A 25,096-nucleotide genomic window follows, 5' to 3' on the forward strand; every position below is an offset into this window, starting at 1 on the left:
GCGCATTTCCCGGTGCATCTCTGGTTCGAGGCTGGTCTCGAGCGTCGCGTCATTCCTTCCCCGCGGTCCGTTCACGTTAGTTCGTCGTTCTTTCTTCTCTCCGCGCTGGCATTTTTCTCTCTCGTCCCGGTGCCTCGCTGGGAAACCGCGCGGCAGGCTCAGCCGCGGCAACAGTTAGCCGTCTCTCCTCGTTCCACCTGTTTCCTCATCGCTTAATCTACTCTATCCCTCTCTCTCTCTCTCTCTCTCTCTCTCTCTCTCTTTCTCCCTTCTCCCCGTACCGACTCCCTCCTTTTGGTACGCGTCGGTTCCCCTTAGTGGCCGCTGACCGATAAGCGTCACTGTCACGGTCGAAGAAAGAGGAGGTCGGGGCTCCCGCCGACAGCTGTCCCGGTTCCCTCGACACGGACCCAAAGGATATCGGCCCCCAAGGCTACCAGCAGTCCCCAAACTGGCCCCCGGTACCACGGGCCACACGACAACATGTCGCTGATCGCCGGCTGCTTCCGACGATTCACCGAGACACCGGTTAGATGCGAGGTAAACAATCAACTCCGGTGTCATTCTTCTCATTGATCCGAGTGTCACGATCACAATCTATCGATCAAATTACGGTTCGTTTCTAATTAACGTGGAACTCCCTCTCCAGAATATTTTGCAGAATTCAGGCACCATTCGCGATGAATCTTACACTTGTGTCGAAACATGATGAAAGTCTATCGACGTTTAAAGCGTCACTCAATTTTCTTCTCAATTTACAGTCCATTAAACGTGCATCTGGAATTTGCAAACGTCGGTAAATCATAAAACAGTAATAATAATTCAACTAAGCTTTCGTTTAGAAATTGATCGCTCATTTCTACGAGAGGCTCTAATACTTTAACGATCCACTGTATCATTCAGCTCATCATTAACTCTCAGAATTATTTCACCCCTGGTAGACGTTCCACTATCGTCATATTTCATGAATTGATTGGACACGATTGAAATTGTTATAATTTCCTTAAAAATAATCGTACAATACCAACCACGGACTCATTTTAAAGCTCGAAGTCTCTACTTCCACAGTAGATCAATCCAATTGTCCTAGGATACATTTGCATAATGCGCTAATTGAAAATACGACAAACAAGCGAAGACAAGATTCTTCTCGAAAATGTTTCAAAAATTGATTGGTCTCTAAAAAAAAATTTTTACATATCGAGTCCACTATGTTACAAAGTTATGATAATTACATTTCCGATTTCATTGAGAATCCAACATTTCATGCGCATCTTCGCAGATTTTGTAAACACGATACGCTCGAAAGCTTTTCGGAAATTGGAAACTAGATGTTGAAATGCTTTTTAGAGCTTCTGTATTTTCGTAATAGTACCTACAATAGTACATGTGACTAAAACAAATAGATGTAACAACGGTCGGAGAAGAGTCAAAGTGGCCGTGCTCTGGTCAAAGGCAGAGAAAACACTTATCCTGCAAGAACCGTGTATAGCTACGCAAAACAATAACTGGAGCGGAGCAGAGTATACAGACAGAGGAAGAGTGTGTGTGTGTGAGAGAGAGCGAGAGTGGTGGTCGTGAAAGTGATAATAGGAGATTCGGGAGTTGACTCGTGAATATTATCGAGGGTCGGGGCCGGTGTTTTCAAGTGTCTCCTCTCGTGTGCGTCGGAGCCGAGAGAGTGAGAAACGAGTCGAGTGCAAGTGAAATAAAGAGGTTCGAGCTGTTCCTGAAGTGGTGGGGAATCGCTCGACGAACATGAAACAGAGAAAAGTGCTTCACTGTTGCAGTAGTTCAACACTTTCACACCTAACTGCAGCAGCAACACCTACTGCAGCTTCATCTTTCAATGCACAAGGATTCCGCATCAGATCCTACAATTTCGCACTTGATGCATCGATCGTTTCACAATCGAAATCTCTAGATTCTACGGATCCTAGAAAGTTTTCTCCTGTCATCAATCACGGCGACGTTCGATCGTCGAAAGCTTTCGACGATCGAAATTATTTATTATCTCGAACCCTTGAAAATATCGTTGGAAATTGTGTTGGTTGATAGTCGCATTTGTGACCTCGAGTGTGCACTTAATCTCATTGTTTCCTCGTCATTGAGCCTCGATGGCTTCATTAGTGGCGCTATTATGGTCTTCGACCTTAGGCCGGCGATATCGACAGATCCGCGTTATGGTTGTCTTCAAACTTTGCCTTTCAATCACTTGTCGTAAGAGGCTCGTTTTACGCTTTGAGAGATCGCTGCTCGAACTCGACGATTCGATAGACTGTCGTTAAGATGAACATTTCTCCAGGCCAAAGACACAAATTTCATTTTCTTTTTCATATTCTGAAAAGATATACCCTGAAAAAATTCGTACAACTTCAAAATCAACTTGTTTCGTCTGAAATAAATTTTCATAATTGTGAGACTCAACGCGTCTGAACTGACCGACGCGACGCGAACGTGACAACTCGTAAAAGTGACCAATGTCGCCTTGCCATTTGTTAGGATCGATCACTGTCAAAGAGCCCGAGGAAACGGTAACTATATAGATGTGGAAACGTTTGAACGATATTAACAGATTAAAAAGATCGATTGCTCATGGATCGGATCGATAACGGATCACGCGCACTTCGAAGCAGGAAAATCGAATTATCGCGTTCAATTTCAATCCTCTTCTCGTGTTTTACGATCTAACTGCGCCTTCCCATAAAATACAAGATGTCCGCTGCATCCAGCTATTACTTTAACTCCATTCCTTCCGAGATACGTTCTTTGCGGTCCTGTAAACGTGCTTGGCGTCCTTTCATACTTAATCAGTTTCGTGAATTGTTTCTCTCTTTCTTTATTTTCTCTCCCCTTGTTCTTTGTTCCCCTTCTCTCTTTTGTATCTGCTTTACGTAGTTCCGGTAGTCTCGTATGTAACCTTTCATTGTACCTCCTCGTCTTGTTAGAGTTATGTGTGATATTAATGAGTTAATTATAGTTCGTACAGGTTTTAATGCCAGGAAATTTTCAATTCTGTTCTGCCTCGTCTCTGTGATACTCTGATTGTTCTCTTTTGCGGTGAAATCGAGTTGCTCGTGTGCAATTACAACGTTTAACCAAATTATCCATGAGCAACGTGTATATTGAAACCGAAACGTTCCTCTGTGAGAGAGTGTAATTACATTTATTTAATTAAAATCAACGCGAAGGACAAATAAATTTCATCTCGGAATATATCAAGCACAACAATTATCCGAAAAAATCAGTTTCCCGGAACGGCGCGGCAGCGTCCAGCAAAATTGGGTTAATAACGTCGCAATTATTGTTGTTATTAATTTATGCGTGGCCGGTAGGGCGGTGTACACGCGAGCATCGTGTTTGGTGTAACAACGGTGAGCGTTAGCTTCGTCGAGTGACCGCGATTAAACGTCGCCGAATGCTCGATGTGGGTCACTCGCAGAAACTGTGACACACGCGTGGCTTTTCGCTCGCAGGACCTTGAACACTATCGGGACAATTATGGTCCCGCTAATCTACCTCCGATCCTGCTAGCTCGTGACTTTGCTTATTGAGTCGGGTTCGTGCCGCGCCGCGCTGGGACAGAGGGACAAAGAGCCGGAGATAGGAAGATAGGGAAAGATAGGGACTGAGAGAGAAAGATGGAGGAAGATAGGGAGAGGGAGAGAGAGAGGGAGCTCCGTCGTCGGAATTTCCTCGATTTCATTAAGCCCTCCCTCGTTACGCTAATGGATTCCCCAGGTTAGTTTTGAATCCTGTGGAAGTCCCATTTTCGTCCCGCCGCGCCGCTCATATTTCTCTACGTTCGACGAATTCCGCTCTGCGGATTCCGGAGAACGCTCCTCCAGACAGCTGGGATCCCTTTTCTGCTACCAGAGACCATTTACTTGTACATGAACGACGGAGCTTTCCCTCCGCTTCAGTGTAGGGCGACCTGTCCAGCGAACACTTTATTTAATTTCCTGAGTGCCGTTTCTGTGAGGAGACCGTGTCAATAATGTCAATATCTACCAGCGACTATTTCCGATATTTCAAAGTCTACGAACGAAATTTTGACTCAGTTTCGAATTACCAGTGCAATTTTGATTTCGTTTCAATGCAGAACAGTTTTCGATGAACTTTTGTATGTGTTTCGCCTCGCGGGATGCTCGTACACGAACGCACAAGTTCTGATTTATTCGAGCGCGCGCTCTCCCATGAATAATATAACAATCTTACGGCAACGTCGACTAAATAAAGCTTTAGAGAAGTGGCCAATTACTCCGTTCAATGTATATGCGGCACAAGTTTCGCCGAGGAACGAGAACATTTCCTTTCTGAAACTGCTGCACGTGTTCAACTTGTCCCTGCAGGCCGCTTTAAACTCCCCCCGAATTGCTGTATGCACTATATGGTACCAGAGATCGCTGGATTGAAATTGTTAACGCGATTAGCGAACAACCGTTGCCCTGCGCGACTCCGCAGGCCTTTTGAAAATTCAGTACCCGACGCCTTTGAGCTTGTAGTTTTAAGGTAGGCGCACACTAGACCGCACCGCGACTGCACGCCGACCACCCGCTTCCGCTGTTTTGACTTTCGTATATGTAGTTCATAGTTCTATGTTTTACATCACGGTCGATCAGAGGCATTTTCAAGGGATATCACCACTTCTCTCGGCCGCGCGTCTCGCTCCCCGTGGCGGCCATAGTGCCGTATCCCTTGAAATGCCTTCGATTGAGCAAAAATTTGCCCATGCGTGATGTAAAACATAGAACTATGAACTACATATACGAAAGTCAAAACAGCGGAAGCGGATGGTCGGCGTGCAGTCGCGGTGCGGTCTAGTGTGCGCCTACCTTTATTCGAGTCGTAATGGAATTCTTGATCGACTTTGTGAGCTTTATTCTTTGTCCTGTCTAATAATAAATTGTGAGCATCCACAGTGTAGCTACGTTTACTTTCTGCTCTAGAATTTATTCTCCTCCTAATGAATTGAAAAAGATGAAATTTATTCGATGCAGAAGTGGTCAGATTGATAAACAAAGGTGTGATCGTACTACAATTGGATAAAATAAATTAGGATTACGAAGAATGACCTAGAAGTAGATGATGGGAGGAGGAGGTCCATCGGATCCGAGGACCCTGGGAGAACTGAGGATTTTCGTTGGCGCACACCCTTAATAGACACGCGATCCCCACCATTCGGTTGCGCGCGACATTACGCGTGGCACGGTGATCGATAGATCCATCGAAAATCATATTCACCGATGTCGACGGTAGCCGACGACCGTCTGTTTATCTAGGAACTATGAAAGTTGGCTGCGGTTCAACGATGCGGGTTAAGAAGGTTTCGGCAAGCGTTTCATGAAAAAACAAAACAAACTGCTGCACCTTCGTTGCACATCACCTTCACCCTCCGCGATTACGAGCCGGCCAAGGTTCAATCTGACACAAAGCTCCGGTAATTGTTTCAGTTGAAGGGCTACAAGGTCACCGATGTGCACCGCACGAGGAAGTTCGGCGTGGCCTGCAGAAGCCTGCAAGAGTTGAAGCGGAAAGCTTGTGCGAAGCTGAACGTGAGTATCGAGCCATCGATAGTCAGCAATAGCCACTGATACCACCAAACCCCGTGTGTGTCCGAGTGTGTTTGCACGCGCGCGTCCCTCTCTCGCGAGTAGGCGATCGATCGATCACACGGCTCGGAAGGGCGTCGAGTGATCCGCAAAACCCGTATCACAGTTCCCGTCGTTGCTTTTACATGTTCTAATAAAAGTTGCTCGAACGAAACTGGGTCATAAAAGCCTCGCAGCTGATCCATACAGCAACGGCTCTACTCTCTCTCTGCCTCTCTCGACGGCGAAAAATTGTAACACGGCACGCTGTTTCGTCGCCGATTGTTCCTCAAACGGCGAGGAACCCCGCGGAAAATCCCTGGGAAACCGAGACTGCCGTTTCATTCACGAAATCACCGCTGCTTTTCATCCTACTCGAGCTCGACGATCTCCTCCGTTCGTCTACAGTCTACAGTGCCGTCCAAAAATCTCATTCTCTTGGATTCGCTATTGTTGTAGACTGCGGATTGTTATGCGAAATCAATATTGTCTACGTTGATACCAAGGTGGAGGAGTTGTATTATTTTTTCGTTTACTAATTATTTCAATGTCGAAAGCAGTATTTCTCATTTTTGCGAAAAATCCGCAGTCTGATGTCAACTATTATATCGCCATCTGAATGTAAGAAGTAGGTAACTTGAAATTTGGACATTTCGAGTTATCTACTTCGTATTAAAGAAGAAATCAAGTAGAATTTAATGTAAAAACTGGGTAACCTATCAAAGTAATCTACGACATCTAGTGAGCAGTGTTCAAAGTAGATAAAAAATAAATGCAGATTTCGATTTATGTTATAAATGGGCAATTCGACTTTTTTTAAAATTTTTTAAATCCACAATGATGTTTTTTCATGTATTGTTCCACTTAAAATAAAGAAATATAAGCAGATATTGGCATTATGTTTAAAATAACGGTGTCTCCCTACCATAATCTTAAATCCTTAAAATACTGTTTCATCAATTTCTCTAAAATAAGGAATTGTAAGTTACCTAGTTCTTACATTCAGACGGCGATATTATCTCTCTTAGGACAGAGATTGTTTGACCCAGAGCATGCTGGTTTATTTGATCACTATAGTGTGTGGCACGTGCGCCGCGCCGGGGCCATCGTGGCGCAACCCTGATCGCTGCAACCCTGAAGAGCTGTTATGACATCTACAAGGGGGTTGGTCCGGGGATTTCCTTGATTCTGGTGAATTTTCTGGAGCGGTCCTAGGGCTCTTCTAATTATCTGGTCCGGATGATGGGGATCGGGAGGCTTTAAAGAGAGAGAGCGGAGAGAAGGAGAAAGAGAGAGAGAGAGAGAGCGAGAGTGCGGGGGCGTTGGTTGCGAGCATTTCGCGGCTAGGTTAATCCGGTTGCGGGGCGACCTTGGAGCTGGATCGCTGTTCGCCTGCAGCGTGTGCAGCTCTATCGAACCAGCCGGGCCACGGACAAGGAGCAGCCTCAATGTCAAGGTCGCCTGTCCGTCTGCTGGACCAACACCCGCACCGGTCGAACCTCCCAGCATCATCCCGAGCCAACATCTTTTCGATCTGCTCGCCCGGTCGCCTTCCGGGCGACTGGGAACCAGATACCTTGTGACCCTGTACGCCCTACGCTTACACACTTACACCGTGAAACGGGCGATACTGCGAATTGATTGCGGTTACATGCGCCGGGATACCACCGCGATTTGTTCTTGCCGCTTGCCGCGAGCGGTTTCTTGCTGCAGGATGCTTCAAAGTAAATGGTCTTTAATCGCGATTGGAATTATATCGGTTCGATTTGTTACTAGAGAATCTTCATGCAAAATTTAATTTTGCTGCGTCGATTACAAGATACAAGAATGAAGTAAATATTTCTTTTCTTCGTTAATTATTTTAGTACGTTGGATTTTAATAAAAATATTCACTCGATCCCACGTCGAGTGTGATTCGAATATTTTGAAGATGCTAATTGTCTCAGGGATATTTTTCATGTTGTTCCGATGGGCTGAGAGTCTTTGTGGGAATGACTTTTATTAGTTGAGGATAATGAGTACGAACAGTCGTAAAATATTTGAATATTTCGGCTGTTTTGCATTTTGCTTAGTCAGGTTCGCCATAAATTCATAAAATCCTTTTAACTGTAGATGTTTCGATTGTATTGTGTATACGTGACTGGCGAAATCAGCACGGGACGAATAAAACGAAATAGCGAAAATATCGTGGACCATGAAGGGTTGATGGTTTAATTAGTATTGCTTGAGGCGAGGTAACATTGATTTGCTGCTGCTGCAAATAAAATGGTCGGTTTCGAAAATTTTACTCCAAATTGTATACGTTCTAATCCTGATGGTTTATTTTGTATTTTTCGTTTACACATGGTAGTATTGATCTGTCGATTCTTTGATTAGTGATAGTGTGTAATACAAGGTGATTCCAAACACATGGTCGAGTTTGGAACCTTCTCTGAAAATCGTGCAAATTTTCATCTGGACTTTAAACTTTGTTTAGTATTTTGTACTATGGCAAAGCAACATTGATTGAATATTAAAGAGGCACCCTCTACATAAATATCTCAGCTCCCACGGATAGCCCCTTCTATCGTAGGTGGTCGTGCTCGATTAAACAGCATCGATTTCCCATGGAAGTGGACAAATGGTCCTCTAGCTAGCCGCGAAAACATCCGAGAAATCAATTTCGAAACAGTCGGTTCCCTACAATCGCTAGGATCGCGTGAGTGTACGGTATAATATTTGTCAAGCAAATATCGAAATATTCACGAGCTCGCAGACCGATACTTGGCGAGTGTAATATCTGACCAATATTTGTTGTGAATTTTTCGCTCTTCCAGCTGATTGGGTAAATTGAAGGATCAAAATCCAAAGACACGAGCTTGGAGTATAAACTCTTGAACGTTCTCAGGTTACCAATGACCTCGCGGAAGTCAATGTCTTCCTATTGGACGGATCGCTGATCGACGAGGAATACTTTTATACTCTGGAGCCTCAGACCACGCTGATCGTGCAGAAGCCTGGCGAAAGAGTTCTGAGCGGTCAGTACAATATTTAAAAGTATTATTAATGGCGCAACTCTTCTTTCCTTCATTCTTCAGATCACGGGGGTCCAAGCATAATTGATTATTAATTTAGGGTCATCGCGTATTCAAAATACATATATAAAAGTACCTCTTGGAGTCACACAGTACATGAAAAATAAAATTCATGTATTATCAGTATTTTGTAGGCTCCTCAGAAATATTTTCACGATTTCATAAATAAAAGGAAGTTTCAATTCTAAACATTCTGCTTTGAGTAACTCGAATTTTTAAATGTTGAAGAAACGATGACCAAATAAAAGAGATAAACTAGAATACGGAGAATAATTTTGCTTTCTCAAGTCGCTGCCTGTAGACTGTTAGAAGTTTACGTCTTCCAAGTTGCTGGAGACGTGAAAACTGGATCGACACCGTCGGCAGAAATGTGAGAAGGCTTCGGAGCCTTGGAAAATTTCTCCGGGAAAACGTGTGCACGTCAGGATTCCTCGTTGCTCGAGGAAACGACGCGTTATCGTCCCATCCATGCTCACGAAGATGGATTCGCGAAAGAAAAAGAGAGACAGGGAGTGAGTGAGGGAGAGAGAGAGATTGGACAATGTGCCTAGAAGCGTGACGGTTCTCGAAGAGTTTCCCAGCACAGTTTCCCTTGACCCGATCCGTCTGCTTACAGACGCCGACCTCCTCTATGACACCTTGAGGCGCGTCAACATCGATTTCCTGACTGCCGGCGACAAGGCGTCCGAGTTCCTCACGGAAAACCTTAAGGCGAAGGTCGCGATTCTCAATAGCAAGCTGAACAAGGACGACTCGCTGACTACGTTCACCAACAGGGACGAGCATCCCGATTGGTTCCGCGGTTTGGAGACCAACTACACTACCAAAGTGAGTCTGGGATCAATTGTTTCCATAGTTCTGTTCATCTTCGACGACGGACAGGAATTTTCATGGCACAATGCACAATCAAAATCACTCGTGCACGTGTTTTTTTTTTAGAGAAATATGTTTATTGGTTTTTAATTGTACATTATATTACATAATTAATTGGTACCTTAATAAACATACTAAAAAAAAGACCATTCGCTATTGTGTTTAAATAGTATCTAGTTGATTGTACGCATACAATACTTCAAGATAAACAATATTAATACATAAGTAATTAGATTAATCAATGAATATTTATAACAAGATTAGGTTAGTTCTATTTATATGAGTTTTGTGGAAAACGCATGCTCTGATTGCAATGCGAAAAACCTCAAAGACATTTTTGATAACTACTAAAGAAAATAAATAACTTCATACTATAACTTATAAACTAGAATTATGTACAAAGAGTATATACAAAGGGCTTATCCGTCAATTTTTCATTAAAGAACACTAAATGCTAAATGTATATAAATTATTTCAAATGCAGTCTATTAGAGATTCTGCGATTATAAAGTTCTTTAAGGTGTGTACAATTATATGATAGCCACCAGTATTTTTTAAAATTTAGACGATTATAGTCTACCCAATCTCGGTACTCGTGCACGTGTCGATCGTGATTCCAGGGCCGCCCGTCGCGTTCGAAATATGTACTGGAAAATCCGGGCGCCCTTCAGCGACAACTTCGGGGATCCGCAATATAAAAAATAGTCTGTCGGAAACAGGAATCGGGTGAATAGGACGGACGGTTCAACGGCGCAGCCTTTCTTTGAGCTAGAAAAGCCGGAACAATCGCTGCGGCGTAACACGTTGACATCCTTTGCTCTGCGTGGCACTCGCTGACACACAAAACACGAGGCAACCGTGATAAGCACGCCGAGTAAACCGTGACAGAAGGCATGCAGTGTGTCGCGAGACTTATCGCTGAACAGGGGATCTTTATGCAAACTCCGGTTTCTCAGCTGCAATGGATAACAGCGGAACGTCGCATTTTAATATCCAGATTCACTTTAGAAGATCATGAAATGGCCTAAAAAATTAAATCATTGTCTGCACAATGGATACATCTATATTATATTCTTAGTTCACTTCAGTTTCTCATAATTGATTTGACGTGTCTGTGTCGGTGTAGACGTACGAGAAACATTAAGAAAGCAGCTGAGGACCGGGAAAAACGCGATCGCACGCGAGCCCCGCCGCAGAGAGATAGCGATAACGAACTAATTAATTATTCCGTGGAACCCTTAGACCGTGGGGTCGAGATTCCCTCGGTGAAACTTGACGCGCGATAAATGGCAACCCGGCGAGATTAAAGTGGAGCCGTTGTAACGTTAATTAGCCCGAGCGATATTGGACGACGCGGGACAGATTCGGCCTCATTAAATCGCACTATACTTTGGTTAGAGTACCTCGCTAGAGTATCACCACGCGTTTAACACTCTGACTGCCGTCTCATGAACTATCTGCTCGCGTTTAAAAATTCATTGTTGTCCCGACGCATCGAGTACTCCGGATCCAATTAGCATCCACTTTGATTCGATATTCGAACCGAACATGACCCGAAATGTCAATCTTCTGCACCGTATCTCTAACAATTTTATTTTGTTAATATTGTTTCGTTGAATTAAATTCGTAATTTTCTTTGGATAGGACAATCGTTGCACCGTTTGCGTTAGCAATGTGTAGAAGGAAAGAGGACGCTGCAAGCATCGATGCAGCGTTATTATTTCCAGCATAAGCGCCGGGGTGCTATTAATAAGGCGCTCGCTAGCCTTGGTGAGTGGGTGTCTGCAGGAAATTAATTCACGCCTGTCCTTTACTTAGCGGAATAACTTAATCATAACATTTCCTCGAGATCTTCGATTGCAGCAACGTTCAGGAACGTTGCTGGATTACACGAACTTCAGCGACGTGCTCCGTGCAATCGCGTCCTATCTCGGCTAATATTTTCTTTGAGGATTAGGAGAAGCCTGCGACGAGACTCCTACGGGTACGCAACCATAATTTTCGCGACACAGATCTGCCTAACACGATTATCGATTCCCTGCTACCACTAGACTTCGAATATTTAGGCCGTTTTCTATATTTCAATAGACACCTCGATACAAGATTATTTAATTATTGGTGGAGGAGTTCCTTATAAAATCTGCATAGTCGACACGACTGGCTCTTGCGCAACCTGAATCTCGAGGTTCTACAGAAAGACCAGAAAATCGTTCTACCTGTTGTTATGATACGAATACCTGCCCGTTTAAATTCCTCGCGGTTATGCGAGCATTCTTGCCCACGCCATTCTCTGCGTGTTAATATCGAAGACTTTGCATCGTTGCACGGTCATTCTTTTCGTCCATGTTTTGGAGGAAGCCCAGTGTGCACAGATTACGGTGGTTCTTTCAGGAAAATGACGGATATTCCTTGATTTCATGGTAATCCTTCCATCTCCATCAGGAAATCCCTGTTTTCCGCGGGTCCCTCTCGTCCAGGCTTCCGTTCGATATATCTCTGGCCCTAATACCAAACATCCTCGTCCCTAAGGAAGGGATCAGCTAGTAGCTGGCTTTGCTGGTGAAATACGCGAGCTGCCTTTGACCCTCTTTCGTTCTTACGATCATCGTCGGGATCAGACTACCCCTCGCCGCGAAGCAGGAAAAATATTCACTTGGATGTGGCTCCTGGTTCCTCGATTGATAAATATCCGATGACCGAATGCGACCAACTACTTCTTCAAAACATTGATCATTCATTGCTTGGAAATACAAAGAACGTTAAATCTTACGAAACAATTACTTCGCAGGAGGCGTACATGCACCGCAGGTGTCAGGACAGGATACGAGGCTACCTCTACAAAACGATCGAGCAGATCAAATCCTCGGAGACATTCGCGAACGACCAAAAGGCCAGGAAACAGCTTCTATACGCCATTGCATTCTTCAAGATGCAATTGAAGCAAGATCACTATTTCGGTCATTATTTCGACAGAACGAGAGCAGCGATCGATTCGACTGACAGTGTCGACGAAAGGGACTCTGCCACTTGCTACGATCATTGCCCCTGCAGGTTAAACAATCTCGACGACAGTGCATACTTCCGGTTGTTCGGGACGACGGAAATATCCTGCGTGGACGGTGCGGCTAAGAAGAAGACGAAGCTGAACTCGAGGACGGAGGAAGAGGAGGCGGAGAATGAGTGTCCCTACGTGATCAGGACGAAGGAGAGGCAACCCTGCATTGCCATTTGCGATTCCAATGGCGAATTTAGGTGCGGGGGTGTCTGGAACGCTGACAGCTGTGCTTACGGGGATAGACATAGGATCAACCCTTACAGGTCCAGGGAGGAGCTCGTCCTCTTCTCCACTTGGAATTTTGACCACAAGTAAGAGTCTTGTTCAGAATTGTACAGGGTGTTTCACGAATGACGAAACCTGGGAGAAATGTCTATCGATGATCTAATTTCCAGGATCGAGAGGTCAAGGACCCTGATACCACAGTTGCTGCAGCTATCGTCTCAAGGAGTGACGAAAGAAGAGGACATCCTCGAGCTTTACGACAATCTGTTCACGGCGAAAAACTTAAGACTGGTCCACATCGTGTGCCATGACAAAGGCTCGCACAAATGAACGTTTCCGGGTACAGGGGATCCCCAGAAAATATTCCCGCCGGGAATCTACCTCCACGTAACACGTAGAACGATCTCTAAAACGAAGAATCTACAAGAGAAAATAGAAGCGTGAAAATTTAGGTTCTCTCTTATATAAAATGAAAAATTTTATATACGTTCGAATTAAATGTCCATTATATACAATAATTTTACGATTGTGCATTAGAATTTCTTAATAGCAACTCTAAATTGATTTTACATGCATTACGACTGTATGGCAGTAAAATTATGAAAAGCGACATTCTCGTTTTGCTTCTGTGGATTCTTCAGATGTAATCGCACGCGAACGTGCTCTATCTGTAAACGCTGTTGATAGTTGGATAGATTTAAGCGTTTGTTAAATGTCGCATCCGGCAGCATTCCGTTGCGCTACGAATAATAACAAAACGAATACACATAGTAATATAAAAGAGTCGCAAAGCAATACCGTTTCTCTCTTCCGACGAGGATCGTGTCGTAGATCGAAGGCAGAACTTTCCTATCGAATCTGACGTGATTTTCAATTTGATATACGTTTCCTAGTCATTTCTACGTTCGTTTCTACGGACTGCAATATGTGGGACATACACCGGCACGTCATTGCACCGGGGCACTGGGGATGCGACGCATTTCACCGTCGATATGATAGATCACTGCACTTTTATGAAAGTCTTCACTTCGCGTAATGATCCGGAACTAAAAGTTAGCTGTTTGGACTTTTAAATGAATGGAGGAGTCTATAATGTATGACTTTATTAGTTGCATTATCTCATACAAAATATTATCATTCTTCTCCTCTTTTATCGATGTATTAATTCGTTTAATGAAAGACGAGTTTCCGTCGTTTCGTAAACTCTTCTATCTATACCAAAAGTTAATATCTACGATAAAAACTACGATTTTATAATTCTTCTCGCTCTTGAATGTGGTAAATATTCAAAAAGCAATAAAAACTCAACGAATATCAATATGAGAGAAACCTTTTAAAGGAACGAGTGTGATGAAAGAGCAGCTAAATTTTAATTCCGGACAAACATTTGAATTCCCGAGAGATCGCCAATTGAAATTCGGATACTGATCAGTAGAAGGTCGAACGATGATCTTTGAGATCAATAGAGTGTGCTATCGACTGTCGTGGATCTCATGAATATTCCACGATGGTTATCGTGCTGGAGATTATTCTCGCACGATCCCTAATCGAATTCAGTATGATCTAACCGATACGATCGAGAGTGAAGTATTCGTCTTCGACGGAAGATCCAGAGTCGTGGCACAGGGTTGGGCGCAACGGAATGATCACGGATCACAGAGTTTATCGAGGCGAGATCCAGAGAGGAACTCGCCGAGAGGATGTCCGAGCACAGGCGTCTTTAGAAAGTGTACTCCTTAGAGATCTTTCGAGTATTTTTGAAATCCGACTGGTCGACCAAAGACAAAACCAAAGAGAGAGAGTTCTGATATACACCGTATATACACAAATATATGTAAATATATATACTTATATATACACATATACATATTCGTTATGGAGTTTAGGGAAAAGTATACTTGGTTAGTGTCGCTGGAAAGTGCTCGATCTTAACACTAGGTTTATCAGATCAAAATGACGGGTTTTAATCTTTCATTTCAATTTCGTTGGGTTGCTTTAATCTTAATTCCCTACTTCGTTAATAAATGAGAAGAAGAATTTATGTTACGGTTATAAGAAAAATGCATAAAAATTAAGATAGATGCACTCTCGTTGTTTTTTTGAAGTAATGTAAAATGGTATGATGTAAAAACCTAGTGTTAAACGGGATTGATCGATCAGGGATTTTCGAGCGACAGTGTCCACGCCGAACAGGACAAGTTTGTCGATCCTCGGCGACAGGTTCACGTGACGAAACACTACATAAGTATAATGTTGACGTTGACAGGGTGTCGTAGAGAAGTTTCTAAAATTACACTATTATCGCGGCTCGACCTTCGTGTCGCGTTACGTAATACATACGATTTTCTGTTTCGGTCAGGATCGTCGTTCAAGGCCACCGACTTAGCCTTCGCGATATGCATACTAGCAGAGATCGAATCCGGTAATTGATGAGACTGTCGACAAGATAATCCTCGAATTCGTTGAGCGATTTCTGGGCAAACACGAGCCCGATGATCTTCGTTCCCGAAGGTCCACAATAACAACACGATTCCATAGGATAAACGTGATCGGAGAATTCTGCGAATTTACGAAATCCGAGTTGCGCAATTCGTATTTTCAACGAATACATTTTCTAAGAATCTTGTTTCGCAGGCGTTGACTTGTCGATGATGGTCGGCCGACTCGTTCCGCGTCCACGTACATATGAACTATAAATATATACAGTGATATACACGTATACATATACATATAGTATATACAGAAATATATGTATATTACGAAATGTTTTAGAGACTTCCGCGATACATCTGAACTGGTGCTACTTCCGGCACAAGAGGAAAAACCAAAGGACTCGATTTGAATTGTGTCTTTTTGATAATTGTCCTTTTGATATTATTTCAACTAGACTCGCTGTGGAACGAGTTATCGCGAATTTCACTTACTTTTTATATGTATATCTGGACTGCTATCGTAACAGATGATGGGATGGAGGAGGAATTACGGTGGTTGATTATAGATTACAGTCTGTAGCAGTGATCGAAGAATCGTGTTCGGAAAATGGTTGCACTCGCTTATCATCCGTTCCAGCGGAGATATCGTCGCGATTCGAACGATATCTCGTTTCTGAAAGATCAATGATTCGATTGTTAGTTTAATTCGGTGGAGACAGTATCGTTTGTCGGTGAGAGCACGCGCGAATTCCGACTTTATCAGCAGCAGGGAAGCTCGTCGCGTCGCTTCTCATCGATTTCTGCGGCCAGCTTACGGTTCTTTCGAGCAGCTTGCCATTTTGGTGGCGCTGCTGGCTTATTCGAAAATCAAAAATCGTTGTAATGCGCGCATGAAAATGGAAAGATAGAAAAACCGAGTATCGCACAATTGACGCGCTCGCTGCTAACGCGTTGACTGTTTCAGCATGAAAACCTTTTCGGTTTGAAACGTTGGCAGCGACTGCTTCAGCAGTTCCGGTATGCATGAAACACAATGATTAGGGGATACCTGATAGCAACGTGATATATATATATATATACATAATCGAAACGACAAACAGATGAATATTTTTGTGAAAATTACAAGGAGGGAATCCTGACTCGAAAGAAAAAGAAAACGGCGATCATATTTGCCGCGGCGCGGCAAAACCGATCTGCATCCATATGCAATATTTCCTGGTAGGCTACGTGTAAGCATAGTTATTTTTCAATGTAAAACGACTGTGTAGTTGTACGTTAGGCAAATACATATATATATACATATATATATGCACACATATATTTTAGGTACGAGAGAGGGAGAGCGAGAGAAGGAGAGGAGACGCGAGAGAAAGAAAAAGAGAGTTGCAAGGAGAAAAGAGAAGAAGGCTTGTCGTAATTTCTTTCACCCTTCTCCCCGTTGTTCCCCTCGTCTTGCAAATGATGCGCGCAAGAATTAATTGCTCCCAGTTAATTACCGACCGTGTTGGAGCGCAGGTCAGCCCTCGTTTGTTACTTCTCACCCTCTGGCTTTTGTTTCTTCCCCTTGGAGAATCGCGCGGTAAATTCGAACGGAATCGGTCCATTAACCGTCGAGCAATATGCTTCCATATTTTTCGCAGCAACAGACATTTTTTGCAACAGTTTATTTTATGTTTTTTGTACATTTTTGTTACGTCATTTTTAGCTTGGATTTTCGAGCCGTCGGCAATAAATGTAACAAAATTTGTTCATAAACGAACGGCGGCAAACATTTCGTCGCAGCTTTTTCCAATTAGGTTCGCGGAGGTGTTGTCGCGTAACCGATAATTAAATGTAGTAGGGAGGAGAGAGGGAAGGCGCGCGTGCGAGAGAGAATTTACGTCGAGGCGAGCGAACGCGGATGATTCGAGGAACAATGTAATTTCATTAACCCGTCCGAAAGTGCCTTCGCGGCTCGATTAAATGGATTTCCTATTTTTCCGCGATCGCGGACACAAATAGTCCTCGTTCGCCGATTCGTTTCGATCTCGTTATTCCGTTGGGTTAGCCGCGCCCGCGCGAACCGATTACGAGCCGGTTAATTACGCGGCCGGGATTAAAAGGCCGATCCACAATGTAAGAACCGTTTAAGCCAGCGTCGATTAACCCCTCGACGTCGACGACCGAGCAACGGAATCAAAAGGCGGCTGGCAAAGCCGGATCAACGTCGATGAACCGGTTTATCGCTTATCCTGGACGGGCAAGTATTATTTCAGCTTTCTTCCGGCGGGCAGGACTAGATACGCGATCACTATGAACACCGAACGTTTCCGATCGTTGAAGAATTTTAGCGAGGCTACTACCAGCAATATCCGGACAAATAAATTTTTACGATCGTTGAGTAAAATGTACAAAGCGAAATAAATTCTGGCAAATTTTTCAGACTCTCTCTTTATCTATCCGAAAAAATGGAGAAGTTTGAAACAAAGGGACCCAATACAAAAAACCTGTGAAACCAAGTGTCGGATTCGTCTCTCCGAGGGAAAGATAGCGGCTGAAAAACATACAGCGATAAAAGTTGGATCGTGGCAGGACCAAAAGAAGAGGGGAACACACACACACACTGTCGTTTAATCTCCTCGCTTTTCGTCCCTGGTAATCTCTGTTCCGCGGCGGTGACTTTTCTGGCATCAGTCAATCAGTCACCGGGGGAAAACCGCGAAAAACCGAGAACAATCTCTCGATTGTAGCGTGTCCGGACCGAATCGGGATCTCGGACGACACGGAGAGGGTGCCGTACGGAGTTTTAAAGCTTCATTCAGGCTGCTCAGTGAATTCGAAATTGACCCATTATCGTGCCGCTTGGCTGCGCGAAAGAGCGCGGCCGCATAATTCGATTCTCGAAGAGGTACTCACCGATCCGGAAAAACTCGGATATTTCGGGGAAAGGATACCCCGCGCGCCATTCCTACTTTACCTCGTACAATCGTGTCGCATGTTGATGCGTAGCAATGTTGGAACGAACATTTTCTTCCACTAACGTTTGTACTGGCCTTACAATTTCTAAAATGCTGTGAGAAGGTGTCTACGTGTAAAACGCCGAATTTAATTTAAAGGAGCAGAATTGACTGAATTTGTTTTCGAAATTATATATATAATTGTCTCTCCGTTATACGGTTTGTTTTTTGAGATGGCGGTGGGTCGGTGCGAGCTCGAAAATTGTTTCTTTCCGCACTCCTACTAATTTGGCGGAACGGCAAACTTTGCCGGGCCATTAAAATTGATCAACAACGGGCGGCGACGGCGACGGGTTGCCGTAATTTGACGTCGACGCCGAACCGTAATTACGATTAATTATCGAGCCGCCAATAGGAGAAAGGAGGCGCGCGCGAGACCTGATGTTTCGCAGTGGCAGTAAAACGGCAACGGCCGCGCGAAACTTGAACAATATCGTTGTTAATAGAGCGCCGCGAGCCACGCCGGTAACGTCAGTCGCGAAAACTTTTACGCGGAGTCGACGCCGAATGCCGCACAGTGGGACAAAGCGATGAATTTTCTGTCAAGCTCAAAGAACTTTCGATGGAAATCAGCTCGAGCGATGATTTTCTTTTGAAATTAAAGCTGAATTATTGCAGAATATGATAGGAATTTTCATGATTAGAAAAGGGACTCGGTTAACACTTGGACGCAGAGGATCGAAAAAGTGTCAGCTGTCGGATCGGTTGGATCTCGATTGTTGGACCACCCAGGACTCTTCGCGAAAATAAATTTTTGTTTCACGTGTCGGTGGATTTTCGCGGCTGAGCGATTCTCCATGGATGACCCGTCCCTTGTGAAAATTACCCAGCAATATGTTGCCGATCGTAACGAGCCGAAAATCGATACAAGGAGAGCACCATCGACCCTCGGTCGAAGAGAACTTGCCCTTCCCGAAATTACAGACTTACCGCCCCGCCATTAAGCTGCCCAGAGGTCATTCCGCAATGTCAGACTTTATTGGGGGCATGCTCGATGGGTTCTCCTTCTCTGCTAACGCAATTGCAATTCAACGAATAGCGGTATAAGCAGACGATAATTGGTAGTTCCTCGAGCCACGTGTACGCCGGCTGATGGAGAATCGAAATTTTCGATATATTGCCCGTCGACTGCGGACATCTAGGTTTCATTTCAAGAAAATTCGACATTTCTCCGTGCCGGAACCATCCACGTAGACGTAGACGCTGGATTATTATGCAAAATAAATAACCAAATATTTCTACAACATTCCATTATGTTGCATTTTATAGTTGAGTTAAATGAATAAGCGGGGTCGGTACGGACCCAACCAGCCCGAGACAACAGTCGAGGGGAAATGTTAAGATCCGTGGAGTGTTAACTCGGTTACGTGACTCGAGGCGTATACATCACTCCCCTAACGACGAGAATCATCGTGAATTAGAAGGGACAAGTTGCTGGGCTCACGCTCTACTCGTTCCAAGTCTCGTTACAGCTCCTCTCCGACGCCCGAGTCGAATTGTAATCCTGCGATGTAACACTCGTTACCGTCTTATTACCCCTTCCGACGGTCCTCACACGAATGCACTTTAGTATCACGGTTAGGTGGCAATGAAGTGAAATATTCCGGCCAATTCTCCAACCGTCAAAGACTGAATCCGAATTAATAGGAAATAAGTCATTCAAAGTGAACGCTTATTCATTTTTCATTGATAGTTTACAAAGAAAGCGTTCGACAACAATCCACTGTGTTTGGGTCGATGGCTTCTTTTCCCTCAGGCTCTGCAACAGAGAGAACAAATTTTCGTTGAATATCGATCGAACAACCGTCAAAAAAGAATAAATCCGAATTAATACACAAAGACACTGTCAGGCCATGAATTAGCCGGTTGTCGGAGGGCGGTTCGCGACCTAGTAACGATTCGTTAGGCCAGACCGAATTGCACATTACGGTGGAATCGTTGCATCGAGAGCTCATAGGGGTGGTGCGTTTAACGCGACAATAAAACCCGCGGAGGGGAGAAGAGGAGGCTGTGGCCGACGCTCGGGAACAATGCCGAAGCGTGTGCCTCCAGGTCGATCGTTAATTCCCGGCGAAACGAAAATTCCTCAATTTCCAGCCCCCCGTTCGCGGCGGGCGGGATCTCGAATTTCGAAAGTTTTACGCGTGTAGTAGCAGCCGCCGTCGCGCCGCGCCGCGCCGCGCCGCCTGCCGAGGAATCGAGAGGCCATCGCGTCGCGAAATTAAACGATAAATCAGTAAATCGTTTCGCCGGGAAGTGATTAGTGCCGGCAGTAAAGTCGCCGAGGGGGGTCGCGCGAGATGGGGTGCTGGAAATCCGGCTTGAATTCCATCCCCGCCGTTTTTCCTTCTTCGGCCTTTCTTCGTTTCAATTGACCGGGAAAGATTCGCTAATGCAATTGTTCTTGTATCGTGGACTGGGCAATTTCGCTCGAGTTCTGCTTCTCCACCCAAAATATTAAAACAGCGAGCAGAAACGATCTTCCACCACCCAGGCACTAAACTGGAGGTTTTCTCCATCCATGGGCGTGTCGGTACAAGCACAACGTTCTCCTACCGTTAATTTAATGCCTGCGTAACTTTTTTAAAACGCCCCCGGTTCTCTCAATCCCCAGACTTCCGCGTTTCAAGCTCCGTTTGACTTTTATTCTCATCAGACGATGGAACGTATCTCCCTTCGCGTTTTCCCACCGTGCTCTCGTTACGTAGACTTTCTTATTACCATCCGGCGCACTGTTTTGCAGCATCAAGAGCAGTATGTCGCACCAGCAAATATAGGAAGCGTAGAAACTGTAGTCTGCGACGCGTGAGGTCCAAGTCCGCGCTAGACTTAGGCGACCGAGAAACGGTGGCCAGCAGATTCACGCGCGGAAATAAGTCGGAGAAGGTTCGCGCTCGCAATTATTTCGCCAGCGTCGCAGCGCGTCGCGGCGTGCAGTCGCCGCTTCAATCAGGGCAAATAATAGTCGGAGCTTGTTAAAAAGCGACGCCGCTTGTAATTTTCGTCGGGGGGTGGCGGTGCGAAAAGCGAAAAGACAGCGCTGCCGAACGCTCGGATCGCAGTTGATGAATTCCCGGGCGTGTAGCAGCTCGTATAAATTGCTCTTATTGCTTCCATAAATTTCCTTTGTGTTGGAGGGAATGAGACGGGCTCTCATCAAGTTTCGACTAAATTCATGGAAATTGCGAACGAGACGAGGGACGATGGGGTAGCGGCGGAAGAGGACGCTCTCTCTGAGAGAGAGAGAGAGAGAGAGAGAGAGAGAGATAGGGAGAGAGAGAGTGAGATGGTCGAAGATCCCCTTCCATTCCTGAGCACGATCTTAGCAGTTTCGCGTCGGACGAAAAACGGATCGCGAATGTCGTTTATTGCTCCCGTGCGTCGATGCCTCGGCTCATGAAAACAGAAAAGAATTCTCCTGACAATTAATCAATGACTAGACTGCGGAATTTTATGTAAAATAAAATTTTTCCATCAATTACGATCTGTACGAGGTAAAGAAAAACTAATTTTTCTCATTAACAATTTTCAGACGTTACAAATAGTATATCTGTACATACTCTAAAAAATACACATTTTTGTCGTAAGTGCATAAAATCCGCAGTCTATTAAGGACTAACATTATTCGCAGTTCCACATGCGAAACGTTTTCATTTTTCAAACGTGAAACTCTCGGCCTTCTAAAATAGAGTCCTTCTATTTCTTCGAACGATCCAAGGGTTTGTAAGCACCGATATTCCCGAAGAGATTAAAGTCAACGTTCCCTCTCTGAAGCTTCTCCACATCGTCGGTCAGAGTGGCAGTGGTTAAAAATTTCAAGCAGCTCGGAGGGAAGATTTGTCGAAAAATGCAAGGTATAATGAACGAGCCTGGTAGTTAGGGGTTGGGAAAGACACGGGGAGAGGAATAATTCCAGTATAAAACCGATGTAGCGGGCCTACGCGCTCGTAACTTCAACATCACGGCTGCTTTTCCACGGAGAAAGGCCGCCAGCGGGAAAGTGCGAGCAATTAAACGGTAGCGAGGAACCGCGAGGTTGCTTTTCAGTCGAGTAGCCCGGCGATTATGCGAACGCTGCCCTCGTTACTTCGAAATTTTTTCATCCCTGCCCCTCTGGTCGCTGTCTCCGGCTCGACAGTAACGAAGCGATCTCATCTGTACGCGTTCTACGGTTCTCCATATTCCCTCGTTCCTTTTGTTCCCCATTAAAAGTGTCCGTGGTGAAATTTGAATCAACTGTTCGCGATGTTTCAACCCGTTGCGAAAATAATACAAATATTTTCAGAAACAAGGCTAGATCCATCGTCCTCCTAGATCCTTCGGGTGTCAAAATACTGGCAAGCTATACCGTACGGCGTACGATAACGGCACGCGACGTTGAATGAGCGGCAGCACGGCGCATGTCCTTGCGTTGCGAAATTTCGCTGGCTGCCTCCGATTTTCCGACGTCCCGAGCAAGCTTAAAGCTTCCCGGTGGAAAGCAACGTTAAAGCGCCCTTCCGGCGAGCCGGCTTCCTTCTTTGTAAGACGAGACACGAATCCAGCGAAACACCCCCGCACTTCCTTTTTTAATCCCCTCTGAGCCGGTACGTGTCGTCTTTATTGCCCGCGCGTCGCAGTTAATTTCTGCGTGAGCCCCGCACGATTCTCCCTCGTCCATCAGGCGACGCGTCCCGAAGCCACCGGTCATCTTCTCTGTATGTACACCTGTTTGCCAGGAGAGTCTCCGATCAGCGGGTAGTTTAGGGGCTCCCCCGGTTTTCACCCTTAATCCGTTTACGACAACGCTCGGGATCCGATGACGTTGCTCAAACATTACGGAAGAGATGTGTCGCCACGCGATACTGTTGATCCGACGCTGTACTCGAGATATTAGAGGTCGTTCCGGAAAGTTTGCACTGCTCCCCTGTCGAGCCTCGACTGCCTCGCAATTTGTATCTTACTTTATCGGCCATCGTTCACCGGTGCTTAGCTTCGCGTCGAGATTGCGCCGCGATTTTCTATTTCCCTCGTGCTCCAAAATACGACTTTAAGGTGTGGACACACTAGCAAACAACTTGCGACGCTTCTTGTAAAGACTGCGGATCTTTATGCAAAATAAAACCGATCTCGCAACAGAAAAACCCTAACTCGCTCCATCTCCTGGATGCATCAACCGCATCCAGCTCCTCCATTGTCACTCGAGCGATGTAACTCCCATTATTCAGCGGTTCAACGATCTTCAGACTATCCCGTTGGTCCCAGGGCTTGCTAGACAGCCAGGACACTGTGGCTCGAACCCGTGTTCGAGGTAAGAATGCGAGTATACCTGATCCGGCAATAACTTAACACCCCCAGCCACCTTTCAAAAATGTCGAATAATCCGGCGAGACTACCGACGCCCTGGAAGAAACTCTTTTTGCCAATACCTCAGCGCAGCGCGACAGTGCAACAATTTACTGGCATGTGCAGGCATCAATTTCCAGCGAACGATTCCCCTTTGACGCCGTTTTCGGCGGATCCGATTTCCCGATCAGCTTTTTCTTCCGGCAAGAAAGACTAAATTGGAACGATCGTTAGCGAGCCCTCTCTTCGTTATTTCCCCGTTTCTCCGCGGCCGATTAGTTTCAAAGGTTCTCTTCTCTCGCTAGCTTTGAGATTGTCACTGTTTAAGTGTTTCCAGGTGTCGCGAAGAATCGCTCGGGCTCCTCGAGAGCGAGCAAGCGTTGCAAAAGGAACCGGATTGATTTTATTAACATTGAGCCGCGCGCACGGCCGCGTCGCGACGCTTGGCGACCGACAAAGCCCCGGTGATTTAACTGCATTATGCATGCCGTCTTTGTGTCAAAGCGGATCAGCGTATCGAACCAGCCGAGCACCTCCTTCTTCGCTCTGCCGACCACGATTCTCGGTTTTTGAACTGTGAGCCTTTTCCGAGAGCTGCTCCTGATTAATCTAACTACCGAACCGGCAACATTTGGAATCTTGGACTACTTACTTTACGATTGATGTCGTGGGGACTCTTGAAGGAGTCGAACGGAGGAGAGTACGTTGCTTTTAGTGAAAATTTGTTTGATATATTTTGAGAACGATCATTCTTCGGCAACATCGCCAGCGATCTGAGATCGACGTTCTTTCTCTTCGGTCAGAAAAGCAACGTCGTCCACGCGGTTACTGAATCACACGGAACAGTCAATTATAAGGGATTTAGCCGGTCGCAATTACGATGTAAACGTCTTACTGCACAGCATTAGCTTGCCGCATAATTCAGCAGTAATTTCCGTGCTCTCGTACACCGGGTCGTCCCCGGTCTGGGGCAACCTGGTCCCTTGTATATCGACCCAGCGTTTCCGAATTAGATGTCGGTAACGAGTGTTGATTGTAATAACGGCAAGTCTGTCGATAAAGTAGGTGCAAACAATTATCATCTGAACAGATAGTTGTAGTGACACCTGTTGTGTACTACTGCGTGTTGTGTATACTCTGAACAATGTATCTAATACAGTCTCTGTACGACCGCACAACCAGAAGGTCTTATATACAAGTATCAGATTAAAGTGTTATATTAAAACCAGTCTATACATATATTCCTACTCTGCTCATACCCAGTAAAAGTAATACTGTTATTACAACAGATAAAATTCAACAGGTTATGGGCCCAGGTCCAAAGAAAAGTAAAAAAGGTAAAAACTAAAAACTAACCTAATACTAAGAGCTGTCGAAAAGTCTAAGCAAAATTAAAATCAAGTAAAAAAATAATAAAGAGCAGTAATAAGTAAAACTGTAGGAAAGTGAAAAAATTAATAAGGCTAACAAGTTAAACCATAAGTGTTCTGTTCGAAATTCAAATACACGTGGTCGTGAAACAAAA

At 44.9% G+C, this 25,096-nt stretch overlaps 1 protein-coding gene across 1 annotated transcript; it reads left to right on the plus strand.

The window, feature by feature from the left end:
• Positions 1-16,655, plus strand: Drep4 (DNA fragmentation factor-related protein 4). Its single transcript, XM_076421330.1, has 6 exons — positions 1-540; positions 5,454-5,555; positions 8,479-8,608; positions 9,282-9,493; positions 12,327-12,904; positions 12,989-16,655. Exons 1-6 carry the CDS (start codon positions 484-486, stop codon positions 13,146-13,148), a joined length of 1,239 nt encoding a protein of 412 aa, XP_076277445.1. The 5' UTR covers positions 1-483; the 3' UTR covers positions 13,149-16,655.
• The last annotated feature ends 8,441 nt before the right edge of the window (positions 16,656-25,096 follow it).

This window comes from Lasioglossum baleicum, chromosome 4 (assembly GCF_051020765.1).
Source record: "Lasioglossum baleicum chromosome 4, iyLasBale1, whole genome shotgun sequence".
Taxonomy (NCBI): domain Eukaryota; kingdom Metazoa; phylum Arthropoda; class Insecta; order Hymenoptera; family Halictidae; genus Lasioglossum; species Lasioglossum baleicum.